The 15,014-nt window shown below is 42.4% G+C and overlaps 1 protein-coding gene across 1 annotated transcript; it reads right to left on the minus strand.

Annotated features, from left to right (window-relative positions):
- Positions 1-2,022: 2,022 nt before the first annotated feature.
- CUNH9orf153 (chromosome unknown C9orf153 homolog) lies at positions 2,023-7,483 on the minus strand. The gene is made up of 3 exons (XM_045839993.1): positions 7,418-7,483; positions 6,228-6,403; positions 2,023-2,068 (listed from the first exon to the last, which is right to left on the minus strand). Exons 1-3 carry the CDS (start codon positions 7,481-7,483, stop codon positions 2,023-2,025), a joined length of 288 nt encoding a protein of 95 aa, XP_045695949.1.
- Positions 7,484-15,014: the final 7,531 nt, after the last annotated feature.

Below are 15,014 nucleotides of genomic sequence, written 5' to 3' on the forward strand. Positions count from 1 at the left end.
AGCTAAGTTCTATCTAGATTTTAAAGATCTGGACTTAAAATATTTCTAATATTATTTAAATAGCCATGGCCTCAAAAAAAGATAAAAACTCCCCAATTCATTTTATGAAGGTAGCATGACTTATAAAACTTTCTTTGAAGTATAACATGAATAAAGAAAAGTTTACAGTTGTGAAATCTGTAGCTTGAGAAATTTTTGCATACTGAACACACTTGAATATGCTGATTTTAAAAAAACCAGTATGTTATGAAAACCCCAGAAATCTTCCTCCAGCCCATTTCTAGATGGCCTCTCTGGCTGAAAATATCTGCTATGCCGAAGCCAAAATCTGATTTAAAAAATAGTGCAAACAATTGCCCTGGCTGGCATAGCTCAGTGGATTGAGCGTGGGCTGAGAACCAAAGAGTCGCAGGTTCGATTCCCAGTCAGGGCACATGCCTGGGTTGCAGGCCATGGCCCCCAGCAACTACACATTGATGTTTCTCTCTCTTTCTCCCTCCCTTCCCTCTCTAAAAATAAATAAATAAAATCTTTAAAAAAACAGTGCAAACAATGAAAACTACAGACTAATTTCACTTACAGAGAGACAAATTTAAAAAATGAAATATTAGGAAATAAAATCTCGATGTATATTTTAATACTGACACAATCATACACACATATCATTAAGAATTTAACTGCTCACCCCTGTTGCTTGTATTCCCTCTGGGCTCCCACTAAAGTACATATTTGCTAGCAGTTTTTTTCAGTGGGGGCAGTGAACAATTTAGACTCTTCTATGTTTTAAAATGTATTTACTTCACCCTTACTCTTTAAAGAGAGTTTGGCCGTCGGGTGAATTCCAGACTGACAGTTGTTTTCCGTCAGGGTTTTGAGTTATGACGCCATCGCCTGGCATCTGTTGTTACGGAGAGTAGCACCACCATTCTGTCATTTGTTTCTATGTCATCTATTTTCTCTCTTTTGTAGATCCTATTTTCTTGTTTTTGCTTGATGTTCTGTGGTTTTGCTACAGTGTTTCTAGGTATAGATTTATTTTCTTGCTAATCACACTCAGTGAGATTTTTCAATTCAAGTTTTCACGTGTTTCTTCAATTCCGGAAAACCATGTGTCATTTTATTTTCAAACATCACCTTTTCTCCATTCTCCTTATATTCTTCTGCAACTCCCATCAGATATATAGTTGAGGGTAAAGTAAAGAAGATAGTTAAGGGATGTAAAGTTAAGGATGATGGAGGGTAGAATGAATGTCTTTCATAATTTCCTTCTTTATCTTACTGTGCTGTGATCTGGAAGCTTCTTTTTCAGTGCTGTGCTCCAACTCATTCATTCTCTCTCCTCAGATTCATCCCGTACGCCTTTGAGATAACTTGTTGAGGGTTATTATTATTACTTTATGATCAATGACCACATTTTTCATTTCTAAGATTCCCAGTTTGTTCTTTTTCAAATCATCCCATTCTTATTTCATAGATGCTACCTCCTTCCTCATGTCTTCCAGCTGTTAACATATTTTTAAGTTCTCAGATTGATCTCTGTATCCTCAGGTGTTAATTCTTCCATTTGTTCAATTAACCAACTACTTTTATGACTTTTTCATGAGCTTAAAAGTTTGAGAGAGCTATTCTTGTTTGTGTGTTCCCCTTCACAGACACCCTAGCAGATCAGCTTGGATCTTTTACTCCATATTAGTGGTTTAATTTTAGGTCTTACATGTGTATCATACAGATTCAGTTCCTATGTTCCATGCTGCCTCTGCTTCTTTACTTTTTGTGTATGAATTTGATGTTCTCCAAAGTAAAGTCTACATCCAAAATATTTTAATAAACTACATATTCCATTAAGAAGAAGAAGTTACACTTTTTGGATAATCAACTTCAGAACAAACAACCAAAGACCCATAAATGAGCGGGGGGGAAATATCATCATGCATTTCCCTGCTCTCTACAAATCTCTTCTCACTGTTGTACAGTATCTTTGTATATGAGTCTGAAGCTTTTTGTTTCCACGTTGTGATCCCCTTAAAATATTTCCATTCCAGATCCCTTAGATCCATGAATTGTTTTTCTGAAAAGAATCACATTTTCAAAGAATCACATGGTGGTGTCATTTAACCTTCAGCAATTCAGAGGTTTGTCATGACAGAATAGACCTTTGATGAATTTGAGTCTCCTCTTTTCTGGTAGAAAGGCTTTTCTGAATTTTTATAAACCAAGGGGGAAGCTATGGTGTCCACCTCATTTAAAGCCCTCCTCCAAATAGAATGTTGGTGGGCCTGGCTAACTGGGCTGGAGAGGCCCCTGCACAGCCATAGCAGGTAGAGAGAACGTCTCATTGGTGCTCGGAAACTAAGAGTGTGCAGTGGAGAGAACTGCAGAGCACTGAGGGCAACAGGGAGGAGAAAAGGGTCCTAATGTGTGGTCAAAACAGGGAGGAAGATTTGTCAGAAGTACATATACTGCCAGTGCCATTGCTTCTGAGATCCTTGTGTAGGCCCTGAGTATAAAAGGACAGTGGCTTCTGGTCACCATGGAGGCACAGGTAAATATGCTTCGCCTCCTCATACAATGACAGAAAAATTACAATTGGACTATAAAACAAGGAGCATCCAGAATCATCAGAAAATCAAGCTGTATAGAAGTCCGACAACCAAGGATTTAAAGAAGCCACACTCATCCAGATGGGTAGGAGGGGCAGAGCCATGGAGTGGCTCAGAGAGGTAGAGGAATGGGTGGTCCCACATTCACCTGCTGAATAAAACCCAAGAGGGATACCTTGGGAGCGAGTGATCCCAGCCCCAAGCCAGACCACCCAGCACCCCAGGGTTCCAGCACCAGGAAGATAAATCCCCATAACTTCCAGCTGTGAAAACCAGTGGGGGTCTGGGTGACAGAAGGTGATGGAAGAAACTGCCAGATTTTCAGGAGACTCTTCTTAAGCACCCACATGGACTTAGGACTCACACAGACCCACCCCCTCTGGGATTCAGCACCAGGGCAACAGCTGGAAGGCCACAAGTGGCATATAGGTATAAAGCAAAGTGATTGGAATCAGGGTGAGTGCCAGGAGACAGCTTTCTCCCAGGCAAACCTTCAGAAGCCAAGCAATGGCATTGTCCCTCCTCTGAACCTTTCCCCACACGGAGCCACAAAATTGATTGCCCTTAAGTGATTGCCCTGCCCTGGCGATCACTCACCAGGGCAGGGCAGGCTCTGCCTCACACAATTTACAGTTACGCTCTTTTACAATAGACCACACTACTAAGACAGGGAGTCAAATTGTCTCTGTGTAATACACAGAAACAAACACAGGGAGGCTGTCAAATTGAGGGAAGAAATATGGCCCAAATGAAAGAATAGAAAAAAACTCCACAAAAAGAATTAAACGGAACTGAGATAACCAACCTATCAGATGCAGAGTTCAAAACTCTGATTAGCAGGATGCTCAAAAAACTCACTGGGTACTTCAATGGCATACAAAATGATCCAGGCACAAATGAAGTTTACATTAAATGAAATAAAGAAAAATCTACAGGGAACCAAGAGTAGAAGGGATGAAGCCAAGAATCAAGTCAATGATTTGAAACATAGGGAAGAAAAAAGCATTCAATCAGGACAGCAAGAGGAAAAAGAATTTTTTTAAAAAACAAGAATAGGCAAAGTAGACTCTGGGACATCTCCAAACATACCAAGGTCTGCATCATAGGGATGCCAGAAGAAGAGGAAGAACAAGGAATTGAAAATTTATTTTAAAAAACAATGAAAGAAAAATTCCCTATTTTGGCCAATGAAATAGACTCACAAGTCCAGGAAGCACAGAGAGTCCCAAACAAGTTGGACCCAAAGAGGTCCATGCCAAGACACATCATAATTTAAATGCCAAGGGTTAAAGATAAAGAGAGACTCTTAAAAGCAGCAAGAGAAAGGCAGAGTTACCTACAAAGGAGTTCCCATAACACTGTCAGCTGATTTCTCAAAAGAAACTCTGTAGGATAGAAGGGTCTAGAAAGAAGCATTCACAGTGATGAAAAGCAAGGACCTACAACCTAGATTACTCTATCCAGCAAAGCTATCATTTAGAATTGAAGGGAAGATAAAGTGCTTCCCAGACAAGGTAAAGTGAAAGGAGTTCATCATCACCAAGCTCTTATGTGAAATGTTTAGTGGACCTGTTTTAAAGAAGAAGATGATCATTAAAATGGCAACAAATTCAGAATTATAAACAACTGAATCTAAAAATCAAACTAAGTGAACAAACAGACCAAGAATGGAACCACAGAAATGGAGATCACTTGGATGATAACCATGGGGAGGGGAAGGGAGGGAAATGGGGAAAAAGGTACAGGGATTAAGAAGCACAAATTAGTAGGTGCAAAATAGACAGGGAGATGTTAAGAACAGTACAGGAAATGGAGAAGCCAAAGAACTTATATGCATGACCCATGGACAAGAACTAAGGCAGGGGGTGGGGTGGGGCGGTTGCCGGAGGGAATGGGGGGTACTGAGTGGAGGGGGGGAAGAGGAAAAATTGGGACAACTGTAATGGCATAATCAATAAAATATATTTAAAAAAGAAGTCGATGAACCACAGCCAAGATATACTGCATAGTCCCCCACTGAGCACAGCACTAGGCTCTGTGTAGACATCAGTGTAGAGAGTTAGAGCACATACACGGTGGGGCAAAAGTAGGCTTACAGTTGTGAGTATGCAAAACATAGAGTTGATTCTTATATTATTATTTATTGATTATTATATTATTTTCCATATGAACAACTGTAAACCTACTTTTGCCCACCCTGTATGATCAGAGTAATCAATCCATTCTATAAATTTGTTCCTATCTCTCCCACTACTTTTAATGTAAAAGTTGTGGCATCAAAATATTTGCTGTGCAAATGGCTTTATCTGGGGTCAAGAACCCGCTTTAGAAAGACTCAACTATTATATATTATTGGTTTAATCTATTTTTAATCGACTTTAGAGAGAGGGAGGAAGGGAAAGAGAAATATCGATTTGTTGTTCCACGCTTCTATACATTCATTGTTTGAGGCTTGTATGTACCTTGACGGAGGACTGAGCCCACAACTTTGGCATATCAGGATGACACTCTACCCAACTGAGCTACCTGGCCAGGGCTGGGTTAATCTAATTTTTACAGCTATACACAATAACAAAATAGTACTTCCCTCAAACTACATGGGAAAAATGGAGGCCTTAGGGATAGCCTGTCTTATCAAAACTTGCAATCATGTTTTATATATTTTTACTTTCTCTGTATGGCCTTTGGCCTTTTATTGGTAATTTTCCATTAAAGAATGAGAAATGGAGAGTTTCCTCCTCTCTGTAGAGATGTATCATAAAGAGTACAGGTTCTTGAAAAAACTCTAATACAAATTATTACTCAGTAAATATTTGACTAATTGAATGGGTGCTTTAGAGGCCAACTTTAACCAGCTCATTTCATAAAAGCAACTTTAGCCCTGGCTAGTGTGGCCCAGTGGATTGAGTGCCAGCCTGCAGACCAAAGGGTCTCCAGTTCGATTCCCAGTCAGGGCACATGCCTGGGTTGTGGGCCAGGTCCCCAGCTGGGGACGTGCAAGAGGCAACACATTAAAGTTTCTCCCTCCCTTCCCCTCTCTCTAAAAATAAAAATAAAATCTCAAAAAAAAAAATAAAAGCAAGCTTAAGTGCTATGTCTAAATGATATGCTCGTTGGGGAATGGGTCTGAGGCTTGACCCTGGAAGGTTCGAGTCTCTGTTCTCTGTTTCCCGTCGCCATTAGATGTAGCAAGGGCATTAGCGCTGCAGAGTTCTCGTGGATCAACATTTGACTCTTTCAGCTCTAGAAATGTAGGTAAATTTTCTGGAAAGGTTCCCACTCTTTCTCCCACACAGCCTTACTGTTTGATTACCTGGTTCAGCTAATAAGTATTCATGAGTTGTATCTTCAAAGGCAAACTTTTCTGGACTGGTGCGGAAAATGCTAAGCATGGGTAATTTTGTGGTCCTTTGACTCTCCTTCTTTGTGGTGACCAAAGAGTTCAACCTATTGGTGAGAATCTCATAAGGGAAAGTGTGTGAGGGAGGAGGGATCCCATACTGAGCCAATCTCTGCCGGGATTTTGAGAGTCTGTCTTCTGAAGAGAGCGAGCTGGTCAGTAAGCTGCTGTGTAGGAGGTCAGTCATGGACACTGGGCTCTCCTCGTCTGGTCTAGCCACATTGCACAGGAAAACAGGTTGGGCATCTTCTCTCAAATCAGTTCTGCTGGTGAATGACATGGTATTCAGGTTTTGACTAAGTATTTCCTGTGCTTCATTTGGTGAAATACTGTGAGTTTTTAGACGATTGGATTTCTTGCTCTCCTTGTTCATATTCTCAACAAGGGCATATAATTCTGGCAGCTGTGTGGAAAAAAGTGGGAAGTCATGAGATTGGTGAATGGTAATCATCCAGCAGATCCACGAACCCTACAACAAAGAGCATAACTAACCGTGCAAACAGCAGCAGCTACCCTTGGGAGACACTGTTACCCAACTAAACCAAGTCCATTGTGGCAATGTGGAGCAGAGACTGGATGGTCAAGTCTCAGGTCATTCCCCAAAAGAGGTATTATTTAGACACGTCATTTAAAGCCTGCCTTATAAAATGAACCCATTAGACTTGAATTCTAAAGTCTTTAAGATCTTCCTAACTCTACAATTCTGTGAGTTAGCATGCAGAGAGAGAGCTTTGGGGGGTTGCAACATTTGTTGTGGGTAAGGCTACATTTTGTTTAAGGAAGAAAGGGAGCCAGATGATGTAGATACCAAAGCTTCATCCCGGTGTCCAATGGGCTTGGGATGTCTAGGAACACAGTGCAAAGGGGGCTGTGATTGTCCCTATGAACTGGAATGTTTTAGCAACGCAAACGGTTACACTTGTGGAGTGTTCGGGAATAGCTGTCAGCAGAAAAGACAACCCTGTCCCCTTGGAGTCCCCCTTCTGTATCTAAACTCCTGTATTAAAGGGATAAAACTTTATTTTCTAGAGCATTCTGCCTACTAATCCCCTAATTCCCAAGAAGCTTCTTAGGTCATTTGACTGGAAGGACGAAGTGAGGGCCCAAACTCGGGTCCCTGCAGTTTCCCTTCGATTCTAGTGGGCTCTGTCGCCAGAGCCACACAGAGGACGTGGGCTGGGACTGGCGGAGGGCTCTTTCCCCCGTGTTCCCACCGTTATGAAAACAAGTTGTGCTCCTGCTCTGCTGCCCACTGAAGAGCTGCCTTTTGCTGGGCCCCAAAAGGTAAGTCCCTGGAGTGGAATGTTTGTGCTCCCCGTGGCTCCCCCAGGCACACCACTGGGTACTCCGCAGTTAGAATTTTTACAGAACTTGAAAGTACAGTTTCCGTGTACAATCTTAGAGAATAAATACGTACCGAACACCTGGGAAACTCCATCTCCACACCGTCTTCTATTGGATCAGTGTCTCTGTTGAGGGACATTGTGCTAAGATTTTATTCTCTAATTCCTAAAAAATCAATAGAAGGGAAGATGAAATGAAAGGTCAAAAATCAGATAGAGTACAAAGTGGGGGTAACTGTTGGGAACCACCCTGCCTGGTTTCAGGAGCTATAACCCCCGCCCCCATGGCTAAGGCTGAGTGAGTGACCTTCAGATGAGAAACCGCTGAGGAGACAAAGCTTATCTCCCTGGCAGGAGCACCACTTCTGCTCCTTTTTCCATAACTGGTCCCCAACGCTTGATCAGTTAGCCAACGATGGGTAAGATTCCCCAAGGGGGGAAAAACTTAAGACAGGCACGATCAGATGGAGGCCCCAGGGAAGGACTTGGGGGGCTATGGAGAAAGGGGGTGATGGACCCTCGCCCCTCAGCTTTGACAAAGCCTGAGTCCTCATTCTGCCTGTGAGGAGTCTCCTAATTTCTTGGCTATCTTGACTCCTCTGCCTGACTTAAGCCTGAAACAGTGACAGAGGGTGGTGCAGCCCTGTGCTGGAAAGGGCAGGTTCCCTGGGTAATCAAGCCTGAGAAAGAATACATAAACTCCTGTGAAACCTGCTTTGCTAAGAATACTGTTAATTAAATGATAAAGGTCCGAGCAGGAAATGAGTTTGTTTAAGTTTTGTAGCCTTTTAGCTGATAGACCCTGACTCAGAATAGGCCCTCAGAGTTCTTTGTGTATTATCTATTGTTTGATCCTTACTGCCTGACAATGATTAATGAAATTTACCTGTATTCCTGTGCAAATTAAAAGCCAATAAAAAACCAGTGAAGGCAAGGATTGGTGTGCTCTCCTCTTGAGAGAGTGGCCAGGCTGCTCCCAGGCACCCTCCCCTTGAGAGAGTAGCCGTGCTGTCCCTTTTCCTCCACAGGACTCGGTAGTCCGTGTGAATGTATTTCATATCTCATCCATAACACTGGATGTTATGGACACTGCCAGCCGGTGTCCGCAACAGGTAACACTTTTTAAGTCTTCTGAACTTTCTAAGTGGGACACTTTTTAAATTTTATACCATTAAAGTTTTTCTACTGTTTTCTCTCTCCTCTAGGTTTGCCAACTTAATCATGTTCCAATGAAATATTTTCTCTGAAACACCTCAGATTCTGACTTGACATGTATATTCAGGTATTTAATGTTAGTTCAAAGAATCCTACACAGACTTTTTTTTTGTCTTACATATTTTGATTTTCAGATCATCTAAAGAAAATCTCACCTACCTCCTTATTCGGGAAAAGCATTGTTGTTTTTTTTAACCAGAAGAAAAAGGCTAATAACAACAACAATGAACACTTTGAAGTTATTTGCTTTGGGCCACACGTGATTGTAGGTATTTTAGAGGTAGACCTTTTTTAAATCCCTTTTTGAAGGATTAAAAATGACCATAGAATTTATATTCATCAGTAAGTGGCAGCTGAGTCTGCTCCCACATTTGACTCCGGGCTGGTGTTACACTTAACTTTGACCGACAGCACGAGATGGAAGTGATGTTTTGTGAGTGTCATAAATTGCTGGCAGGAATAAAGTATGGTGCAATCACTTTGAAAAACAATTTGGCAGTTCCTCAGAATGTTAAACACAGAGCTACCTGATAACCCAGGAGATTCACCCCCAGATATACAGCTGAGACAAATCATATGTCAATTCAAAAACTTGAATGTTCACAACAGCACTGTTCGTAATAGTCAAAAAGTGGAAACAATCCTAATGCCCATAACCTGATGAATGGATAAAGTAAATGTGGTATATCCATGTGACAGAATACTATTCAGTGATCAGAGGTAGTGAAGTATGCTGCAACATGATAAATCTTGAAAATTTGTGCTAAGTAAAAGAAGCCATCCACAAAAGGTCACATGTTGTATGATTCCCTACATGTGAAATACATAAGACTGGGAAATCTATAGAGACAGAAAGTAGATCCGTGTTTGCCTGCATCTGGGGACATGAGTGCAGGAATGGGGAAGGAACGCTAATGGTCTGGGGGTTTGGGGGAGGGATACACATGTCCTGCAGCTGACTGTGGTGATGGTCACACCGCTCTGTGAATACGCTTAAAACTGTTTAACTCTACACTTTGAATGGGTACATTTTATAGTATGTAAATTATTTCTCAATAAAAATATTTCAAATGATTTAGAAAAAAATGATAGATGTAGAAGATGGGCTAAGGAGATAAAGCACATTTAGTTGGATATCCCAAAGACGAAAACCCCCAAAATCATGGAAAAGGAAAAGATTTAAAATTAAAATTCGAGAAAATTTTCCTATAATTAAAGATTTTAATATGTATATTGAAAGATCACATTATTTGCTAAGGAAAAATTGATCAAGAATGGTTAGCACCAAGACATATTCTAGTAAATTAATTGGGTTTCAGGGGGAAAAATAATCAGTTTCATTTATAGTAACAGACAAAGAGAAAAAGTGTGAGCCAATGATTTTTCTATTTATTTAAGCTATTCATGAAAGAATAAAAGCTAAAGAAAAAAAATTGATCTTTTAAGAACCTGGTGAATAGAGTTCCCATGAGTCCTTCTAGGGAAGACTCTCAGTACATGAACTTCAGGCAACCAAGAGATTAATGGACTTCAGAGGTAAAGAAAGAATCCTTTGGCAGCAGGGCTGAAAGATGAAGTCACTTTTAAGGAAAAAATGACAAATGTCCATACTCTCTGAACCTGGAATTTCCACCTCTGAATATTCTGTACTGTTACATTTAAACTATATATTTGCATATATGAAAATGGAATACGAATGGAGTGCTTCATTGCAGCATTGTTTTTTTTAGCAGCAACAGACTGAAAGCAACCTCAGGGTCCTACGAGAAGGAGGGTCACAAACCACCACGATGCCCATCAATGGCATAAAGAATAAGTTGTGATTTATTTGTGCAATAAAATGATGCTCAGCAAGAGTCTGCACTGCATGTTTCGATGTATGTAACATTCAAATATGAGCAAACCTTATCTCCAAGTTTGAGGCAGGCTAGTTTTTTCCTTGGGAGGGGCTCGTGCTCGCTTGGAGCACGAGAAGCCCACCGTCCTAGTAACGTTCTGTTTACTTGGCCTGAATGCCAGTTGTGTGTGATTTATAGAAATTCATAGGGCTGTGCCTTGATAACTTGTGCATATTTTTGTGTGTATATTAGACCATCAACACAAACTTTACCTAAGGGGAAGAAAAACAGAAGGAAAAAAGGAAGGAAGCCAAGAACAATCCATTTACACTGTTTTGGGGCAACCAAGGAGCCTGGATACTGTCAGTAACGTGTGATTATCATCACAACAGAAAGGATCCGCTCTGTAATTTCACAGGTGCCTGCCACAGCCCAGGCCCTCGTGACTGTATTTTGGTGCCACCAGGTGGCGCTCACTGGAAGTTTGATAATTCCTACAACTTTTTCTTTCTCTCCCAACAGCTTCCTCACCTCCTCCTCTCTTCCTGGGGGTGAGATCAAGTGTAGACAGTCATTCAGAGACAGTTTCTTTATTTATAGAGCAATAAACTTTTTTGTTGCTCTTCTCCAGGTGTTCCTTCAGTATGGAGACCTGGGCATCGATTTCCATTTACAGCCTGGCAGCCTACAACAGCTTTTCACGGGGCTTTCAGTGACAAAAGGAATTAAGTATTGCTGTGGCTGAGGCTTTCTTCTTCATGCACATGCAGGGGCTGGGGAAAGTGTTTACAGTTGTACTACAAATAAATAGCACAATAATAAATGACAATGCAAGAATAAACTCTGTGTTTCACACACAACTGCGTATATACAACACATACATCAACAGCTGTGAACCAGCGTACGTTTGCAACCGGGCATGCTTTGTCACATTGTGTGTTGTTAGTACTTAGACAATGAGAGCTCTGACAAAATTAGTTGCCAATAACTTATTTTGTTTCTTTCACAACATATGGTTAATTCTGTAGCCAGTTTTACAAGATTTTTTTTTAATTTTATTTATTTATTTTTAGAAATGGAGGGAGGGAGAAAGACAGAGAGAGAAACATTGATCAGTTGCCGCTGATCAGTTGCCGCTGATCAGTTGCCGCATATCTGTTATTTGGGGCCTGGCCTACAACCCAGGTCTATGCCCTGACCAGGAATCAAACTGGTGACCTTTTGGTTTGCAGGACAATGCCCAGCCCACTGAGTCACACCAGTCAGGGCTAGGTTTACAGCAGGGGTGTCCAACTCATTTTCATCGGGGGTCACATCAGCCCCATGGTTGCCTTCAAAGGGCTGAAATAATTTTAGGACTGTATAAATGTAACTACTCCTTGACTGTTAAGGAGTTGAAATTACATTCGGCCCTTTGAAGGCAACCACGAGGCTGATGTGGCTCCTGATGTAAATGAGTTGGACACCCCTGGTTTACAAGATTCTTAAGAATAATGTAACGTGTATTTACTTTTGCTTCAATAAGTAAAACTTTTGCATAATAGGCTGGGCGTTTTTGTCTTCACTGTGTTTACCAGTGAAATTAATTAATTTTGTCCCGGAAAGAAATTTTTTGTACTTGTTCCAGAAAAAGCCCGTTGGTTTATGACAACGTCACTGCCTTTGCTTGGTGAATGACTCGAAAGCATCAGCGGCATCGTCGGACCGGGCTGACGACTGCGCTGGGTGGGCGAGGCACGGGGAGTTTTCAGATATTCATGGTGGCACCGCTTTTCAGTTTCAGTTTTCCGTGGCTTTGCGTAAAGTCATCACACCCGCAGATTTGCTTGACTGAGTAAGTCCTGACTGACATATTACAGCGTTTGGAGTCATAGTTAGCGTGTGTATTTGTAAACTTACCCTGACCTGCAGAATATATGTGTACATGACTGTTTCCATCAGTATTTTATGCTTCAAGGCACACTTGTGAGCACCAATCCCTTTTAAAATGGAAAGTGAGTTAAACATAATCCATTAGCAATAATAAAGATTGCAAATTTGATAAACATAAAAAAAGCAAATGGTGTGAAAAATACCAGGGTGAATGTTATTATACCTGAATGTTATTTAAGACAATCTGATTAATGGAACCCTTGTGGAAAATACTCAACATTTAAGACGGCAACTATTCGTGAGAACAAGATGAGATTTCTGTGAATCCTCCATTTCTAATTCATGAAGTGTAACTGCAACTGTTTCATTGCTTTTTTTTTTTTCCTCTAAAACCCCAAAGTGCCTGTGACCCACTGGAGAGATTGCTTGGTTCCGCGCTTTGGGAGCTCCGCTGTAAGCAAGAAGAAGCCACATCAGGAAGCAGGTGAGAGCCCACAGGGACCTGAGGCTTTGTCTGGACTTCATTCTCTCTGGCTTGGTTGGCCACCAGAATGCCCACTGGGCTTTCCCCAGGTGCTTTCCCTGCATTCCTTAGCCTTGGTGTCCGCCTGTCTGCCCACAGGATCCACTTGCCTGGCATATTGGCTGGCACAGAGTAGGTAATTATTACAGGCCTTCTGTTTGGGTTGTCAGAAGATGAATATAGCACATCTGATTGATTAGAAAATGCAGTTGGCTACTATTGAAAATAACACAGGATTGGAAGCATGGACCAGTCAGGCTCAGCACCTCATTGGCTAAGAGGACGGTAGCTGAGGGGTGACAATAGCGCCTCAAGGAGTGGGTGGTGCACACGCAGCCCCACCTTCCTGCTGGTGCTGAGGTGCTGAGAGAGCTCATCCTCTTGAGCATATTTTAGATGTCCAGACCCGATTGCTTTCTAATATGAGGATGTGATGGCTGCACACACCCAACTGTTATAAATTACCTTTATTATTGAATTTTTTTGTAGGAAAAATGAACATTATAGTTGAGCATATGGGACTCTGAATTCCTTCTTTGAAATAATTGCTTTTACGATGCAATATTTGAAAACCTGAGTTTTCGTAGGAATGCAACTATCCTATCATATTGCTAACTTAATACAAGACTTTCTTTTTACATACTGATAATTAATAGGCTTGGTTTTTAGAGCAGTTTTAGGTTTACAGAAAAAAATTGGTTGGAAAGTACACACGCCCTTCCACACCATTATACAAAATTTCCCCTGATATTAACATGTTTAGTGTAATACCTTTGTTATAATTGATGAGCCATTATTGATACATTATTACTACCTAAAGTCCATAGTTTCCATTAGGGTTCCGTCTCTGGGTTGTATATTCTGTGGGTGTGGACAGACGTGTAATGACATGTACCCACATTGTGTATCATACAGAATAGTTACAATGACCAAAGGTCCTCTGGGCTCCAAGTACTTGTTTTCTACAAAACCACAGTGGGTTACCCTTCCTGAAAGAGAATTCTGATCAAGATTTGCTCTTGACGGAAACCTTCAGTGGTTTCCTCACAAAATACAAGCTCATTGTTGGCCTGGCGTTCCGGGCTTTTCCCCCTCGACCAACCACAGGCTCTAGTGCCACCTGCATCCCCCTGACTTCCCTCGAGGTGGCGCACTCCTGCCAAAGTGTGAGATAGTCTCCACCTCTGCGGCTCGCCTCCCTACTCCCTGCCTGTCGGTGCCATTCTGTCACCAGGATCGGTCCCAGCCCACTCAGGAGCCGCCCCCATGATGTTCGTTCTCTGTTCCCTCGAGGCAGTCATCTCTGGCTTCTGTGAGCCTCCCTCACAGTGTCCCTGGGACTCTCCAACCGCATTGATCATTTTCCATCTTGTTTAGTTATCTTCCCAGGCCACCATAGTAGACAAGCACACATGCCCTGCAATCGAAGCCTTTCTCGCTCATCTTTGACCTCAGTGTTCGGTGGACAGGTGTGTCCCGTGGGGGCGATGCGTACGGCACTGAATACCTGGGGCTGTGTGAGGGGTAAGTGACCTGGCTCCTGCCTAGGGTTCACAGGCACCTGGCCCCTGGGGAGCTCTCTCATACTCTCACTGCCACTGTTGCCGACCGCTACTACTGTCCTCTGGTCCACAGCTTCACCCTCCACAGTTTCAGTTGCCTGGGCTCCATCATGGCCCAAAAATATTAAATGGAAAATTGCAGGAATAAACAATTTCTGTTTTAGATTGTGTGTCATTCTGGGTAGTATGAAGAATTTTAATGCTATCCTGCTTGACCCCATGTGCTGGTTCTGGGAAAGGGGAGAGGGAGCTCTCTACCATTCTCTGATCTCCTCCTCCTTCGGGCTCTCCTCCCTCCCAAGGCTGCACACACACTCTCAAGCGGGATGTGGGGAGAGGGAGCAGAGAGGGAGCCAGGAGTGGTGAGAGCAGAGCCAGGTCAGGGCCACGCTGCGGTGGGAACGTGGTGCGGAAGGAAGAAGGCAGGGATGGAGGGGAGAAGGTCCCAAAGGCCAAGGGAGGTTGTACAGGCTCGGTCATGAGCGGCTGAGTCCAGCGCCCTGCGTCCTGCTGGGAGGAGATGATGGCTCCTGGCCACATCTCATCTCTCGGCCCTGGCCTTTCCTCTCTGCCTCCCACTGCTCACATCACCCTGCTCCCCTTGCCAAGCCCACACTGGCTTGCTTTTCACTCTTTGGTTCCTCACTGCGCCCATTACCCA

The sequence above is a fragment of the Phyllostomus hastatus genome, unplaced genomic scaffold (assembly GCF_019186645.2).
Source record: "Phyllostomus hastatus isolate PE091 unplaced genomic scaffold, TTU_PhHast_1.1 phas_contig_34, whole genome shotgun sequence".
NCBI classification, from domain to species: domain Eukaryota; kingdom Metazoa; phylum Chordata; class Mammalia; order Chiroptera; family Phyllostomidae; genus Phyllostomus; species Phyllostomus hastatus.